Below are 13,113 nucleotides of genomic sequence, written 5' to 3'. Positions count from 1 at the left end.
TGTTCTCAATCAATGAGAACAATCCAACGATCCAACAGTCCAACGATTGAACATCGTTGGACCTCGATACAGCGAATACAGTGTTTTACAGACATCCACCCCAGAATCTACTAACCAGGCATGTTGGATTCTTCATATATTGTTTGGGATTATTTGCAGTTTCTTAGCGTGTTCTTAGTGTGTAGAGTGTGAAACCATTGTGTGAGAAATGAGAAACTAGTCCAGAGAGCAAAGGAAGTGGCGAAGAGAGAATATGTGGAGATAAATATCAAACACAAGCAAGAGTTGGAGGGAAATAAACACATTTTTGACATAGTGAAAAGGAACAAAAGGAAGCTGCTTGATTAAATAGGGTAAAAGACCAGAAGGCGGCACTAATGCACCCGGAAGCTGTTGGCCAAATGCTGTTAAAAGCAAAAGAAGAAGAAAAAAGGAGGAGGAGCCTCGGCGTACCGATTAAATTTCCCACAAAGCAGTTCGAATGTTACTACGTATATATTCTGCGTCAATCGGTTTGACAACGCTACCGTTTGACGAGGAAAACATCATTTAACGAAGTCGTTTTTACCTAAAACAGAAGAGGAGGTTGGAGCCCTCATAGGGCATGTTCATTTTTTTCATTGACCAACCAGAGTTTTAAGGTTAAAGGTAAATTTGTGTTTTTATAAAGCTTTTAGTGGCATTGTGTGTAGCTAACATTTGCTAACAAGCTAGCATGAGCCGTATGCTAATGAAACAATCACTGAATTTAGACCTGAGTTTGTGTAACCCTTTCTCAAATAGCTAGCTAATGCTAAATAATTACTTTTCGTCTAACGCGTTCATCTCATTTATTCTGTTTAAAATTGTTTGCCATTGTTAAATGGGCCTTGTTACCCTGAAATGGTTAACATTAGTGTTAACGTGTTTTGGTCACAATAACGAGTAACGTTAATTAAATGTTTTTTGTATAATATCATTACAATGAGTCATATCGTTTATTTGTATGCGTCTTAAACTATTTTTTATCTTCTGTTAATGTCCTGCACTTTAATGTTAGTCTCCCCTTTAACCACCCTATGATTCTTCACATGCAACTTCACTTATAACAGTCTTGTTGTAATTTTGATTTGATTTTAGACCGATTAAAACTGTCAAACACGCTGGATAATCTGATTTATTTTTAGAAATGTATCTGGGCGGGCAGATTTTATGCAAACAGTTACCTTAAATGTCCTCAAGCCTTCCGCTGCTGATTGCAGATGTCTCTGGCGGATGAGCTCCTGGCCGATTTGGAGGAGGCCGCTGATGAGGGGGATGATGGGTTGTATCCAGAGGAGGAGGAGGAGGACAGTGATGGAGAAGCTACGCAGGGAAGGACGGAAGCAGGGCTGGAAGACATCCCAGAAGAGATGGAGGTGGACTATAGCAAAGCGGAGAGCGTTTCGTCCATTGCGAAGCTCCGCAATAGCAAACAGGTAAGTTGTAACTTTTGAGAGTAATTGCCGAGCAGTTTGCTTCCGTTTTTGTCAATGAAAATCTTAATCTGTCTTCTTTTTAGTTTTCAGAAATTATGGATAAAATTACGATCTATAGTGGAAAACAGCACAAGAACTCAGAGGGTGAGTATGGCTTTTTTTCCCCCCCCATGGTCTCCTGTATTCATAACAATATGGTCTTTGTTTAAAAAAAGTTCCTCATACTATTTCATTCTACAAACAATCGGAAACAAGTTGTCTTGATTTTGTTCTCTTTTAGACTCCGGCCCGGTCGAGTCTAACCCAGAATACAGACTGATCGTCGCAGCCAATAACCTCACAGTGGAGATCGACAATGAGCTCAGTGAGTTGGCCGTTTTGTCAAATAAAACAAGTTCAATGTTTTGCTCCATATAACCATTTTCATATTTTTCTACCTGGGTTCCAGATATCATTCATAAGTTTACTCGGGACAAGTACTCCAAGAGGTTCCCAGAGCTTGAGTCTCTGGTGCCAGATTCTCTAGATTACATCCGCACGGTCAAGGTAAAACATGTTAAAATGCTTAATATGATTTTAATAACATTTAAATTAAATCAAGGTATAATAACTTCTTTGAATTAAATATTGGTCACATGTGTCATGGAAACCGGAATGATTTATTATTTTCATCAGAGTTTAAGGGATTAGGTCAAGTGTAGTGTTGAAGGTAAATGCATTGACTTGATGAATGCTGTAATTAAAGTCCTTCACAATTGCGACCCTCTCGGATATGATCATAATATTTGTACTACATGTGAAAATGTATATTATAATTAAATCTTATTTGATCATACAAAAGGTTATTCTGACATCGTATAACGTCCATTTCTACTCGCTGGTTAGGAATTGGGAAACAATCTGGAGAAATGCAAGACCAATGAAACTCTGCAGCAAATCCTCACCAATGCCACCATTATGGTTGTCAGTGTCACAGCCTCGACCACACAAGGGTGAGTTAGTAGACTATTGTGATTTAGCGATTTCATTGCTCCTATCCGCAAGGCGTCTGTCCGCATGACAGTCCACATTTAAATGCTCATCGTTGAGTTGACTTTTTGTTTTCACGGGTTTAGGACACTACTAAGTGAAGATGAACTGAATCAACTAGAGGAGGCATGTGACATGGCTCTGGAGCTAAACCAGTCCAAACACAGGATCTATGAATACGTAGAGTCCAAGATGTCATTCATTGCCCCCAATCTGTCCATCATTGTTGGAGCGTCAACCGCTGCGAAGATCATGGGTGAGACATGGAGAAAGATCAGTTTTAGATTTAAATTATTTAGCTCTTAATGGACACAATTAAACTGTCCATGTTTCTCAAATAAAACTCATATTATCCATCTCACGTTCTCATCGCCGCAGGTATCGCGGGCGGCCTCATCAACCTCTCAAAGATGCCCGCCTGTAACCTGATGCTGCTTGGAGCACAGAGGAGAACGCTGTCTGGCTTTAGCAGCACATCCTTGCTGCCCCACACCGGATACATCTACCACTGTGATGTTGTGCAATCACTTCCACCGGTCAGTAAATATATCGACATTAATCTATTAGTGTTTGGTTTTTTCATTAATATCTTTTCTTTTACTGAGAATGGGGATCCTGTTTCTTTGTATCGTCAGGACCTCCGGAGAAAGGCAGCTCGTCTGGTGTCTGCAAAATGCACTCTGGCTGCCCGAGTGGACAGTTTCCACGAGAGTTCAGTTGGCAAGGTGAGTCCAAATGGAGAATGTGCGCATTATTGCTAATCTTATGCTGTGTGGAAACACAAAAGTGCAACAAGATAAATGTTGCACAAAAGGGCTAGATTTTTATGTCTCGTTTTGTGACTTCATTTGCATATTCCAAGGAACAAAATGTATACTGGTACAATGTAGTCAACGCAGCATAAAGCATGTAGCTACCATTGTCATATAGTTGAGATTACACTGTCAAGATTAACAAGTTTTAACATTTAGCTTTTGGATTGAGCTATATTAAAGGATTATATTAATCTATTTAATTACATGTTTTTTTTATTATTTGTAGGTTGGCTACGATCTAAAGGAAGAAATAGAAAGAAAATTTGATAAATGGCAAGAACCTCCGCCAGTGAAGCAGGTCAAGCCGCTGCCGGCTCCTCTGGATGGACAGAGGAAGAAGAGGGGAGGAAGAAGGTACAAAACAAGGCGCAGCAATAAACTCTCACAACTTTCATAACAAAGTTAACTATGTTTATATGTTCACTCCTCTCCTGAAGGTATCGAAAGATGAAGGAGCGTCTTGGACTGACTGAGATCAGGAAACATGCAAACAGAATGACCTTTGCAGAGGTCAGTAGATATTTTCCATAAAACCCACTGTCGGTCATTTCTTTAACTATGATCAATGTAAGTTTCTTAAATATTCTCTTAATGCCACTTTGCTAAAAATAGTCATTCGGCCATCAGATCTAATACTTAATGAATGTGTTTCCCTTGTATGCTTCAGTGCTGTACAACATATTAATGATGTACTATGACCGTTTTCAAAGTATTCTACTGTCACTGTTTCTCTTCTCAACATCGTACACTTTATTTATTTATGAAAGACTTTCTTTTCAACATGCTATGGTTTTTCTTTGACTCGTGAAAGTAAAAAAAATATATATTCATTTTTTCACTTCAAACACCACAAACTCTTCAACACACACTATACCATGATGTTTCTCTTCTTCAAACTATATTCTGACTGTTTGTGATGTGACTTTCAGATTGAAGATGATGCGTATCAGGAGGACCTGGGCTTCAGTCTGGGTCAGCTGGGAAAGAGCGGCAGCGGGCGTGTCAGGCAGGCTCAAGTGAATGACGCCACCAAGGCCAGGATTTCCAAATCCCTACAGGTAAACCTTCATCTTCACTCCACCATTGAGTGATTGTCTCTTCTGCCCCCCTCTCACTTTCTCCTTCTCTGTTGCACAACAGAGGACCTTGCAGAAGCAGAGCATGACGTACGGAGGAAAGTCCACAGTCAGAGACCGCTCCTCCGGAACCAGCTCCAGTGTGGCGTTCACTCCTCTTCAGGTAAGAAATAATTCAACACCATCTTCTTTTGAACATCCCTGTTGCACCGTGCAGGTTTTCTTTTAGTGAACCGACCCTTGTGTTTTCTCGTCTGCAGGGCTTGGAGATCGTGAACCCGCAGGCTGCAGAGAAGAAGGTGGCTGAAGCCAACCAGAAGTACTTCTCTAACATGGCGGAGTTCCTCAAAGTCAAAAAAGAAGCTAAGCCGTGAACACAGACACACATCCGCACGCGACACTGTAGAGTGACGGCATATTCTCAATCTCGTTCCACATGTGCTCTGTCCTGTATTTTGGTTTTACTCTTGTCCATTTTAATAAAACTTTAAGATTTCACAAAGCGTCTCGTCTTCCCTAAAATAAAAAATCCTTTACTGTACAAAGTAAATGAATACACTGAATCTCAACCCATTAGCTGGATTTTGATACTTGGCCACATCCACCGTAAAGCTCCGTGGCTAACTCATTTATTAAATGAGTGAATCCATATTCAATTTTGGAATGACAGGACACAGCTCTGATTTTTTTTTTAAATGTCTTAGGTATTTATTGAAATTGTACAATCCTCTTTATACTCCTGTTTTTTATAACATCTTCCATGCAGAACTGTGAGAAATTGTAAATACACCTTCAAATTCACATTTTAGCAATTTCTGTACTGACCATCCCTTTCTGAAAACCTTGAAAGCCCAAAAATAGAATCCTATAAAAGGCAAATCTCATGACTTTGCTGTATTTTCACATTCTGATTTCCCCCCAAAGTCTGAAAATTAATCAAGCATAACATTTTAAATGCAGAACAAATCTAATGTTTTCATGGTTGTTTAAATGGAAAAATCTGATTCAGTTTAACTCTCCATTCAGACTGCCAAGGAAAGATTGGATCTGTCCCACACAAGATGTAATGTTATTGTTCTTCAGTGTACACATGAACAACCACAGCAAAGTGGCCATTTCTCCCACCAGAATTCTAGATTTGTGTCTTCACGCTACATGTAAACAGTTTGAGTGCATATGGGTTCACTTAAAATATCAGGTGATAATCAAACACTGGGGATTTTTAGGATGAAGTGACTGAAACCGAATAAAATCTTTATGGGAAGTTGACTTAATCTCAGATTTATTATCTAACGTTATCCGGGGATTTTGAGTATTCACTGTTACTGTGGAATTTTGCAATATAAGGAGGATGACAACTCAACGGTGTACAAATCCAACATCCCATAGATGAAATATCTGAATCCCATTTAAGATTTATTTTACAAGTTTATTAATTTGTCACAAACATGAATGCGCCATAATGCATTTGACAAGTTAACTTAAAAACATTTTATTTGCAAAGAGAGGGAGTCAGAGACCAGTTCAATTGCATAGCAATTTAATCCATGTCCAGGACTCTTTCCCTGTCACAGGGAGAGGCCCTGTGGTCACTCTCAAGCATTTTATTTGACCAAGACAATACCAATAAAAACTATTGATAACCGCTCACTATTTGAAATAGTGACCATATTCAACAGGCATCGTAGGGTCTTAAAAGAAGCCAGTCCTACACACGTGACCAAATGTCCACTGTCCCCATTCCCCTCGACCCAACTACAGTAAATACAAGATGGCCTGTTTGGTAAATCAAATCCAAGGTGTGTTTTGTGTCAAGTCAAGGCTTCCAGGCTCATGTTGGGTGGGTGGAATAAAGAATCGGGTTGAAACGGAAAAGAGAAAGAAACCATGAGAAACATGCATGGGGGGGGGGGTATGCTTTCCTAATGCCACATACTGAGTGTGCACACAGACAGGCACCGACGCAGATCTCTAGTGAGAACCCTACCGGCTCCAGCAGCGGGATGCATTTGATCGGGCCCACGGGGCGTTTTAGTCAAAAGCAAAGCGCCACAGGAGGGGCGAGGGCTTCACGTCGAGATGCAGCCTATACCGACACCGGTCTCCTTTTTTAGGAGAGGGTCTCCACTACACATCACAATCTATCCACAGTTTGAAGTTCAGTCTCGGAATGTCAACAGCAGCAGGGTTTTTTTTTTCCCCTCTGTCCTTTTGTGCCACTCTGTCAGTCACTGCAGGTCCCGGTCTTCGAGGTACCTGTACTCAAAGGTGAACCCCTCCTTCTTCCTCTGGCCCCATTTCTCATAGTCAAAGTAGATGTAAGTGCCCTGAAGAAAGAACAGAAAGAATAAGCATACTTCTTTCCAGTTTAAAGAGAACGTGTGGTCCGAGGTCAGTCTGCACCTGTTCAAACTCATCCGTTATGGTCTTTGGCTCCTCGTGCCTCTGGAACCACATCATGTACTTCGTATGAAACCTCCACGACTGTTTCTTCAGCGCCTTAGCAGACAAATACTGAGCTTTGGTGCCCTGAGAAGGAAATGCACCATAAACTCACTTCATTGGGAAACAAAAGGTTGTCTGGGAGCAATGTTGAAGTGGATTTATTGTTTTACCTCCAGGTAGTAGAAGATGAAAAAGAGCGTTTCTGTAGACAGTCGCTGGTAGAACTCTATAGAGTCGGAGTGGTGCGGTGGTATCTGATGGTGGAAGGGCAACGTGGGACAAGGATTCCTCATCAGGTATTGTCTGTAGGAAAGAAACAGAGTTTGTCATAAGGGGGGGAGTGTAGAGAGATCCCTACAATACATAGAAAGGCTGAAAATGTTATCGTACAGCATGTTAGAAAGTCTGCAGAATAAAGTAGGTCAAATTGTGTGAACTTGATAAATGATCTAGTAATAAATAAGGGTTGGCTTTGTATTCCTCTGATCTTATCGGGCTCCAGGTTTGTTTTTTGGCACTCACGTCATGATAAGTATGAGGTCTGCAGTGTCCTCACCTGATCCTCTCTGAGTCAGAGGGGTGTGGCATGTGTGTCCACGCAGATTCCTGCATGGCCTGCTGGTAGAGCTGGTCTTTGGGGAGAGGGGTGGGGCCAAGCGGACAGACGCCAAGCGAGGGGGGGATGCTGACCTCCGACACGGACGGCTGAGGGGCGGCAGGTGTGCCGGGCGCTGAACTAGAGAAGATGTCTGCAGAACCATAAATCAATCAGGAGGAATCAGGAAACATTTTTTTGCCAAAATATGTCAGACATACAAGGAATTTGTCTTGGCGGTTGGTGTGAGACAGTAGACATAAAACAGACAATAGACAACAAGATGTTGTCAAGCTTGAATGATTGAGCTGATGAGACAAATACTGCACAGACTCTCTCGAGCTCCAGAACAACTCTCCCAATATATATTACTTCCTTCTGGAGCATTTTCCTTTAATGAAAATGTGTTTAACTAAATAACTCCTAAAGACCACAGTGTTTATTAAATATGGTAAATACTCTATTTAGTTGTGTTTACTTACTGACAAGTTCTGTCTGTTCTGGACAATAGTTTTGACAGTCAAGCGATGAATTCATTACATCTGCTAGGAACTTTCCCCTCTCAATCCCACGTGTCATCAGCCAGGATACAAGTGACACATGGTTTCCAGTTTACAATTGTGAGATTGTTATTCTTCGCTAAGTCGGGGTAAAAAGAAGAAAGCGTCTGACCGTTCCGACCTCGGTCTGTTAGATGCAGGTTTGGAATCTCTCCGTCCAGGCTGGATCCCAGCGCCGCTCTCTCAGCCATCGCCTTCAGAGAACTGAGCGGTTCAGGGGCCTGAGGCGGGAACGAGAGAGATGCCAATTAAGTCAAATTAAGTTGTGAGAGGAAAACCTATAGTTATGGGCATCTGTGAACAGCAGGGTCGATGCACAGGAGAGTAAAAAATAAAAGATGAAAACCAAACTACTATTACAGCGCCTTCATTGAGCAAAAACAGTCGAGAGAAGCCGCCTGTGGAAAAACGATGCACGATTATCGTTGGTCTAATACACACTGAGCCATGTCTGCAAAAGAGTCAACATTCAGCAATTCATCTAAAACGCTCAAAAACAACAAATATACAGCACAGCTAACATGTTGTAGCACATTCCTAAATATTACTACTGATTCTATGATACTTAATTGGACTAAAACGCAGACGGTAATTAGCTGAAGCCACATGCTGTGGTGCCTCACCTTGAGCGCGTCAGGCGCCTGAGTGTAGGAGTGAGGCCCGTTGAGAAGACTCCCTCCCCCGGGGGTGCTGTCTGAGAACGAGGGGGACGGAGAGCTGGGAGGCAGCGTGATGGAGCTGATTAAACTGGGACCATTGTCCATGCTGCTGCGAGCAGAGCCGGAAACACAGAGAGACAAGTTTAAAAACTATCATGTAAGAAAAAAAAAAAGAAAAAAAAAGAGGAAGCGATCGAGTGGGCAACAAATAACTCACGGCTGACTGGTTGAAGAACTGAGCGATGACGGTTGGCTGCTTTGTGACTGGCTCGGTGTGCTTAGAGCGGATTCTGTTGAGTTATCTGCCACTACAGCGCTGTAACCTGCAAGGCAAACAAGGAAGTAGAAATAGAGGAAATATAATTTGTAGAGAAAGTTGACTAAAAGGTCACATTAGGCAAAGAACAAGCAAATAACGTACTTGTGTTTCCATTCTGCTTCAGTCCACTGGGTGGTCTAGCAGGAGCAGCATTCACTCCTCCTCCTCCTCCTCCAACCACGCTGACATTCCCTCCATTGCCTCCAATCATGCCAACCACTCCGGGGGTGGTGCTGACAGAACTTGGGGGCAACTGAGAGGCGCCTAGTTCTAGGTTTTGCCCAGGAACCAGTCCCAGAATACTGGCACTCAAAGAGCCGTGGGCCGCGGTGGACGCCAGCAGGCCGAGGCCTCCCACCGCCCCGTTGGTGGTGACTCCACTGGAGCCGGAGGTGGGTATGGAAGTGCTGCTCTCTACCGAAATGCTGGACTGGGTGCTGCCGCTCAAACCCAAGCCTCCCGACGCTGCCGCCTGGGCGTACGGCGCAGGGGTGGAGCCTGAAATGAGCCCCGCCATCGTGTTTAAAGGGGACGAGTGGGCAACCAGGCCCAAAGCAGACATTTGGCTGCCACTGCTGGTCCCCATCAGTCCAATTTTGCTCAATCCCAGGCCCAGCCCCAGTCCCAAAGTGGATGCTGGGCTGGGCACAGATGTGAGCGGAGACTCCGAGCTGATGGCTGATGAACTGGCCGTACTGGGCGTGGGGAGAGAGGGTGCAGTTGAGGCTGGGAGATGGGGGTTGCTGGGCGGGCTGGGCGCATTGTTTGAAGGGGCCGGGGGTTTTGTCTGAGGTGGCTGCTGCTGCTGCTGCTGCTGATTGGTCTGCTGAGGTTGTTGCAGCTGTTGTGCAGGTTGATGCTGATGTTGCTGCACCGCACTGCTGAAGCTCCCTATGAGACTGCTGCTCGGGGGACCGACGGGAATGCCTCCGACAACACTCGCAATGGACACAAGGGAGGAGGACGAGGAGGATCCCGAGGTGGTGGACGAGGAGAACGAAGACAGCAAGGATGGAGGGCCGTTCTTTACAGGTGACTGAAAGTGAAAAAGCACCAGAGAAAAAGTCATTGTAGACTAACTGTCCGGAAATTAAAGCTGAGCAAAGTGAGTGTACAGTGAAGTCTACAACCAACGAGAAAAACGCCTTCAGCGTCTGTGCCCCTCCAGGACGGTTTATCCCCTGTCATAGTACAGATGAGCGCCTCTCACCTGTCCAACTTCGCTGTCTGTCGACCGTCCCCTTTTCTTATCGTCCTCAGAGTTCTCCTATAGGACAAGAAACCTCGATATGACGCTCCACTTTGGAAATGTTGATTCAGCAAAAAAGGTGAGAGATATGTGCAAAATCTAACGCAGCCTCCCATAAACACAGCCCCCCCCCCCCCCCCCAAGTTGCAATAAGCCAAATAGAAGAACGTACAGCAGTGCAAGTGGCCGGTGATGGGGGAATGGGTGAAGAGGAGGTTGTGGACGTCGGAGTGCTGCTAGAGTTGAGAAACAGCTCGTCCTCCAAATTGCCCTGACCTGATGGAGAAGTTGCAACTAATGCCGCGGCTGCAAGAGGAAGAGAAAGTTCAAGTTGTCAAAAAGCCACCTGACGTCAAACATAAGCAGCGTCGTAGCGCTCAGAGGACTCACGGATGTCTTCCAGGTCTAAGTCGTCATAAATGAACTCGTTCTCCTCAAAGTCCGGGTCTTGGGAGGAATCGATGTAGTATTCAACATCATCCTTGATCTTCTGGATTGCATCCACTGGTACCGAGTCATTGTCCAGCATTCGTAAAATGGTCTCCAACATGAGAATGTGGAATCGATGCCTCTCTATCAACCGCTTGAGCTCCTCAATACGGTCCTGCTTCTTTATGAAAGACAGAATACAGGCTTGTGGTCTTGCACTTCTACCAGACTACACTACACTGGATAGTCACAGGAATTATGTTACTTTACAAAGTGTGCCGGGAAAAACATTTAAAAAATAAATAATGACTCACATCTTTATCGCCCTTTTTCTTTCTTGTTTGAACCGAAAGAGATTCAACCTCACTTTCAAATTGATCCACCTGCATATTTAGAGTGTCTATTGTATTCTGTGGGTGAGGAAGAAACAAGAAAAGAGGATTAATGTATTCTTCAATAATAAGTCCCTCCTGAAACACATGTTTTTTAGATTTAATCAAATATGTTATTGCTGGTCTTTGACCAATATTTTCAAAAACAATATATGAAAAAAAAAAGGTATAGATGAAAGCGGATATATTACTGTTAGCCACTGTCCCGTATCCTCCTTTTCCCTCTGAGCAGGATCCACTTTCTGAGCAAGCCCCAAGCCTTCTTTAGAGTATGCTTTTGTTTTTGTTTCCCGTTCCACCACCTTGAACCGCTCCATTTGCTGAGGAGGGGGAAATTACACAAGGCTTAATGAGTGAACAGTTTTGATGAGCCGATGTCCACATGCTTTATCGCATAGAAACAGAAATAGAGCAAACACAAGAAAGGACGGAGAAGCATACCGTCTCTATAAGTTTGCGGTTCTCGACTAGCTGCCTTTTGTCTTTGATCTCGTTTGAGGCCACCCATGTTTTTATCTGATCTCTCAATCGCTGAGAATAAGACAGACATAGAAAAACTATGTCATTACATTTTCAAAATCACGTATTATTGTCAGAGAGCACATCCACTGTAAAGCATCATACGTGTTTGGTAACTTGACTTACCTGTAGTTTTTTAATCTCTTTCTTGAGGTCAGCCTCATATTTTTCCTTCTGGTTTGCATTGGCTGCATTGTGAAGCTAAAAAAATACAAATAAATGGAAAACCTACAGTTATGGGCATTTGTGAACAGCGTGAACAACATTAGTTTATGTTGCATCAACTTTAAGAAATGAGTTACAATTTTACAAAATACTTGACGCAAACAGCTCTCACCTTTTGCCAGATGTCTTCAAACTGTTCTACACCTTCAGCTACTTTTTTCAAACATCTATCGATCTCACCTGTGGAGAAAAACAGATGCGGTCCAACATCCTTCTAAAAAAAGTCTGTGCAACACAAACACCTTTGCTAGATGAAGTCCGTCTGAGTGTCTGCAAGATGCCAGGCTGGACAGTGTGATAGATCCAACATTACTGATGAATGACACCAACAGTCTTACCTTGTAGTTTTCTCTTGTCAGCCATGGCTCTGACTACGACTATGTCCACATTCCGTCTGTCACAAAGTTAACTATGTAAAGAAAACCAAACGTGCATTCAAACAATACACAAATCCCTTCAACACAGCATCAGTACAACGATTTCCAAAGTGTGGAACTGACGTTACCTCCAGCTAGCTGGCTAGTACACGTTAGCTGCACAAATAACGTTATTTATAAATAATTTAAGCTACAACGTGTATGTGGTCCTTTTGTCTATTGTTGTGTTTACGTGGACGTAGCTGATCTTGATGTTGCCAAAAAGACTGACATGGTTATCTGATAAAATTAGCAACCTAGCAAGCTAACACTACTATTAGCCTGTATCTTAGCTCGTCCACCTCGCTCTGCTACCAACTGGCCCATTTCAAAACAAGTACCGCCAAGCATATTGATGGATAGACATTCATGCATTATTATTTTGGGCCGCAGAAAAGCTTTTATATGGTGGTTTTGCATTGTGAAAGGTAAAATATATCAGAACCCGTTCTCATCGTTAACCTGTTGGCTAATACAGCTAACTGTCTGACTAGCTTACCTAGCTGTTAATGCATAAAATGCTAGATAGCAGCTTAGCTAGCCAGCTAGTCAAATTAAGGTAAAAGGGAAACTGGGTCAACAAGAGCATCTAGATTTATAGTTGTTTACGACCTTTACCTATGTTATGGGCTTTCGTTTGTCTTTTTTCAAATACGGCCAATACTAATTCCAGAAAGTCTTCTTTACTTCCAAATTGTGTTTTCTTTTCGACAAGCTCGCTCACTGTAATGTAACGTTAGCTGAAGATGGACGGACGCTAATATCCCACCTCCGCATTTAGGCCCCGCCCCAAAACCAATCTTTGGGATCTAATTGGTCAGAGCTCAACACTGTCATTAACAGACATCCACTGGAATGCGATAAAGCCATTGGCTCGGTCGTGCGATGAAGGATGATGGAGACAAAAGAAGAGCTGCAACTAAAAGTA

The 13,113-nt window shown here is 43.0% G+C and overlaps 2 protein-coding genes across 19 annotated transcripts; one reads left to right on the top strand and one right to left on the bottom strand.

The window, feature by feature from the left end:
* Window positions 1-402: 402 nt before the first annotated feature.
* On the top strand, window positions 403-4,879 carry prpf31 (PRP31 pre-mRNA processing factor 31 homolog (yeast)). Its single transcript, XM_040166167.2, has 14 exons — window positions 403-648; window positions 1,242-1,457; window positions 1,541-1,601; window positions 1,738-1,821; window positions 1,906-2,003; window positions 2,343-2,449; window positions 2,573-2,742; window positions 2,865-3,022; window positions 3,122-3,211; window positions 3,528-3,655; window positions 3,739-3,811; window positions 4,231-4,359; window positions 4,442-4,540; window positions 4,638-4,879. Exons 2-14 carry the CDS (start codon window positions 1,242-1,244, stop codon window positions 4,749-4,751), a joined length of 1,527 nt encoding a protein of 508 aa, XP_040022101.1. The 5' UTR covers window positions 403-648; the 3' UTR covers window positions 4,752-4,879.
* A 906-nt stretch (window positions 4,880-5,785) lies between these two features.
* cnot3a (CCR4-NOT transcription complex, subunit 3a) lies at window positions 5,786-12,991 on the bottom strand. Of its 18 annotated transcripts, none has more exons than XM_040166133.2 (18): window positions 12,804-12,991; window positions 12,108-12,178; window positions 11,882-11,949; window positions 11,671-11,745; window positions 11,467-11,556; window positions 11,217-11,345; window positions 10,948-11,043; window positions 10,595-10,814; window positions 10,377-10,510; window positions 10,166-10,222; window positions 9,058-9,991; window positions 8,854-8,959; window positions 8,601-8,742; window positions 8,090-8,198; window positions 7,379-7,571; window positions 6,993-7,125; window positions 6,781-6,906; window positions 5,786-6,704 (listed from the first exon to the last, which is right to left on the bottom strand). In XM_040166133.2, exons 2-18 carry the CDS (start codon window positions 12,130-12,132, stop codon window positions 6,606-6,608), a joined length of 2,736 nt encoding a protein of 911 aa, XP_040022067.2. In that variant the 5' UTR covers window positions 12,133-12,178; window positions 12,804-12,991; the 3' UTR covers window positions 5,786-6,605. The 18 variants fall into 18 exon arrangements, with proteins under 18 accessions (XP_040022067.2, XP_040022065.2, XP_040022069.2 ...); XM_040166131.2 differs by having other exon boundaries at window positions 8,601-8,745; window positions 12,804-12,974; XM_040166135.2 differs by having other exon boundaries at window positions 8,099-8,198; window positions 8,601-8,745; window positions 12,804-12,974.
* Between the last annotated feature and the right edge of the window lie 122 nt (window positions 12,992-13,113).

Source organism: Gasterosteus aculeatus, chromosome 20, assembly GCF_964276395.1.
Source record: "Gasterosteus aculeatus chromosome 20, fGasAcu3.hap1.1, whole genome shotgun sequence".
Classification (NCBI taxonomy): Eukaryota; Metazoa; Chordata; class Actinopteri; order Perciformes; family Gasterosteidae; genus Gasterosteus; species Gasterosteus aculeatus.
The sequence above is the reverse complement of the archived record's forward strand: the minus strand, read 5'-3'. Positions and strand labels throughout refer to the sequence as shown.

Excerpts from the sequence above, each read along its gene's own strand:
- prpf31 (XM_040166167.2), top strand. The coding sequence starts at position 1,242 with ATGTCTCTGGCGGATGAGCTCCTGGCCGATTTGGAGGAGGCCGCTGAT. Across the intron at positions 1,602-1,737 it reads ACAGCACAAGAACTCAGAGG|ACTCCGGCCCGGTCGAGTCT; the intron begins GTGAGTATGGCT and ends GTTCTCTTTTAG. Across the intron at positions 3,656-3,738 it reads AAGAAGAGGGGAGGAAGAAG|GTATCGAAAGATGAAGGAGC; the intron begins GTACAAAACAAG and ends CCTCTCCTGAAG.
- cnot3a (XM_040166131.2), bottom strand. The coding sequence starts at position 12,132 with ATGGCTGACAAGAGAAAACTACAAG. Across the intron at positions 8,746-8,853 it reads AGTTCTTCAACCAGTCAGCC|CAGCATGGACAATGGTCCCA; the intron begins GTGAGTTATTTG and ends CTCTGCTCGCAG. Across the intron at positions 7,126-7,378 it reads TCTGACTCAGAGAGGATCAG|ACAATACCTGATGAGGAATC; the intron begins GTGAGGACACTG and ends TCTTTCCTACAG.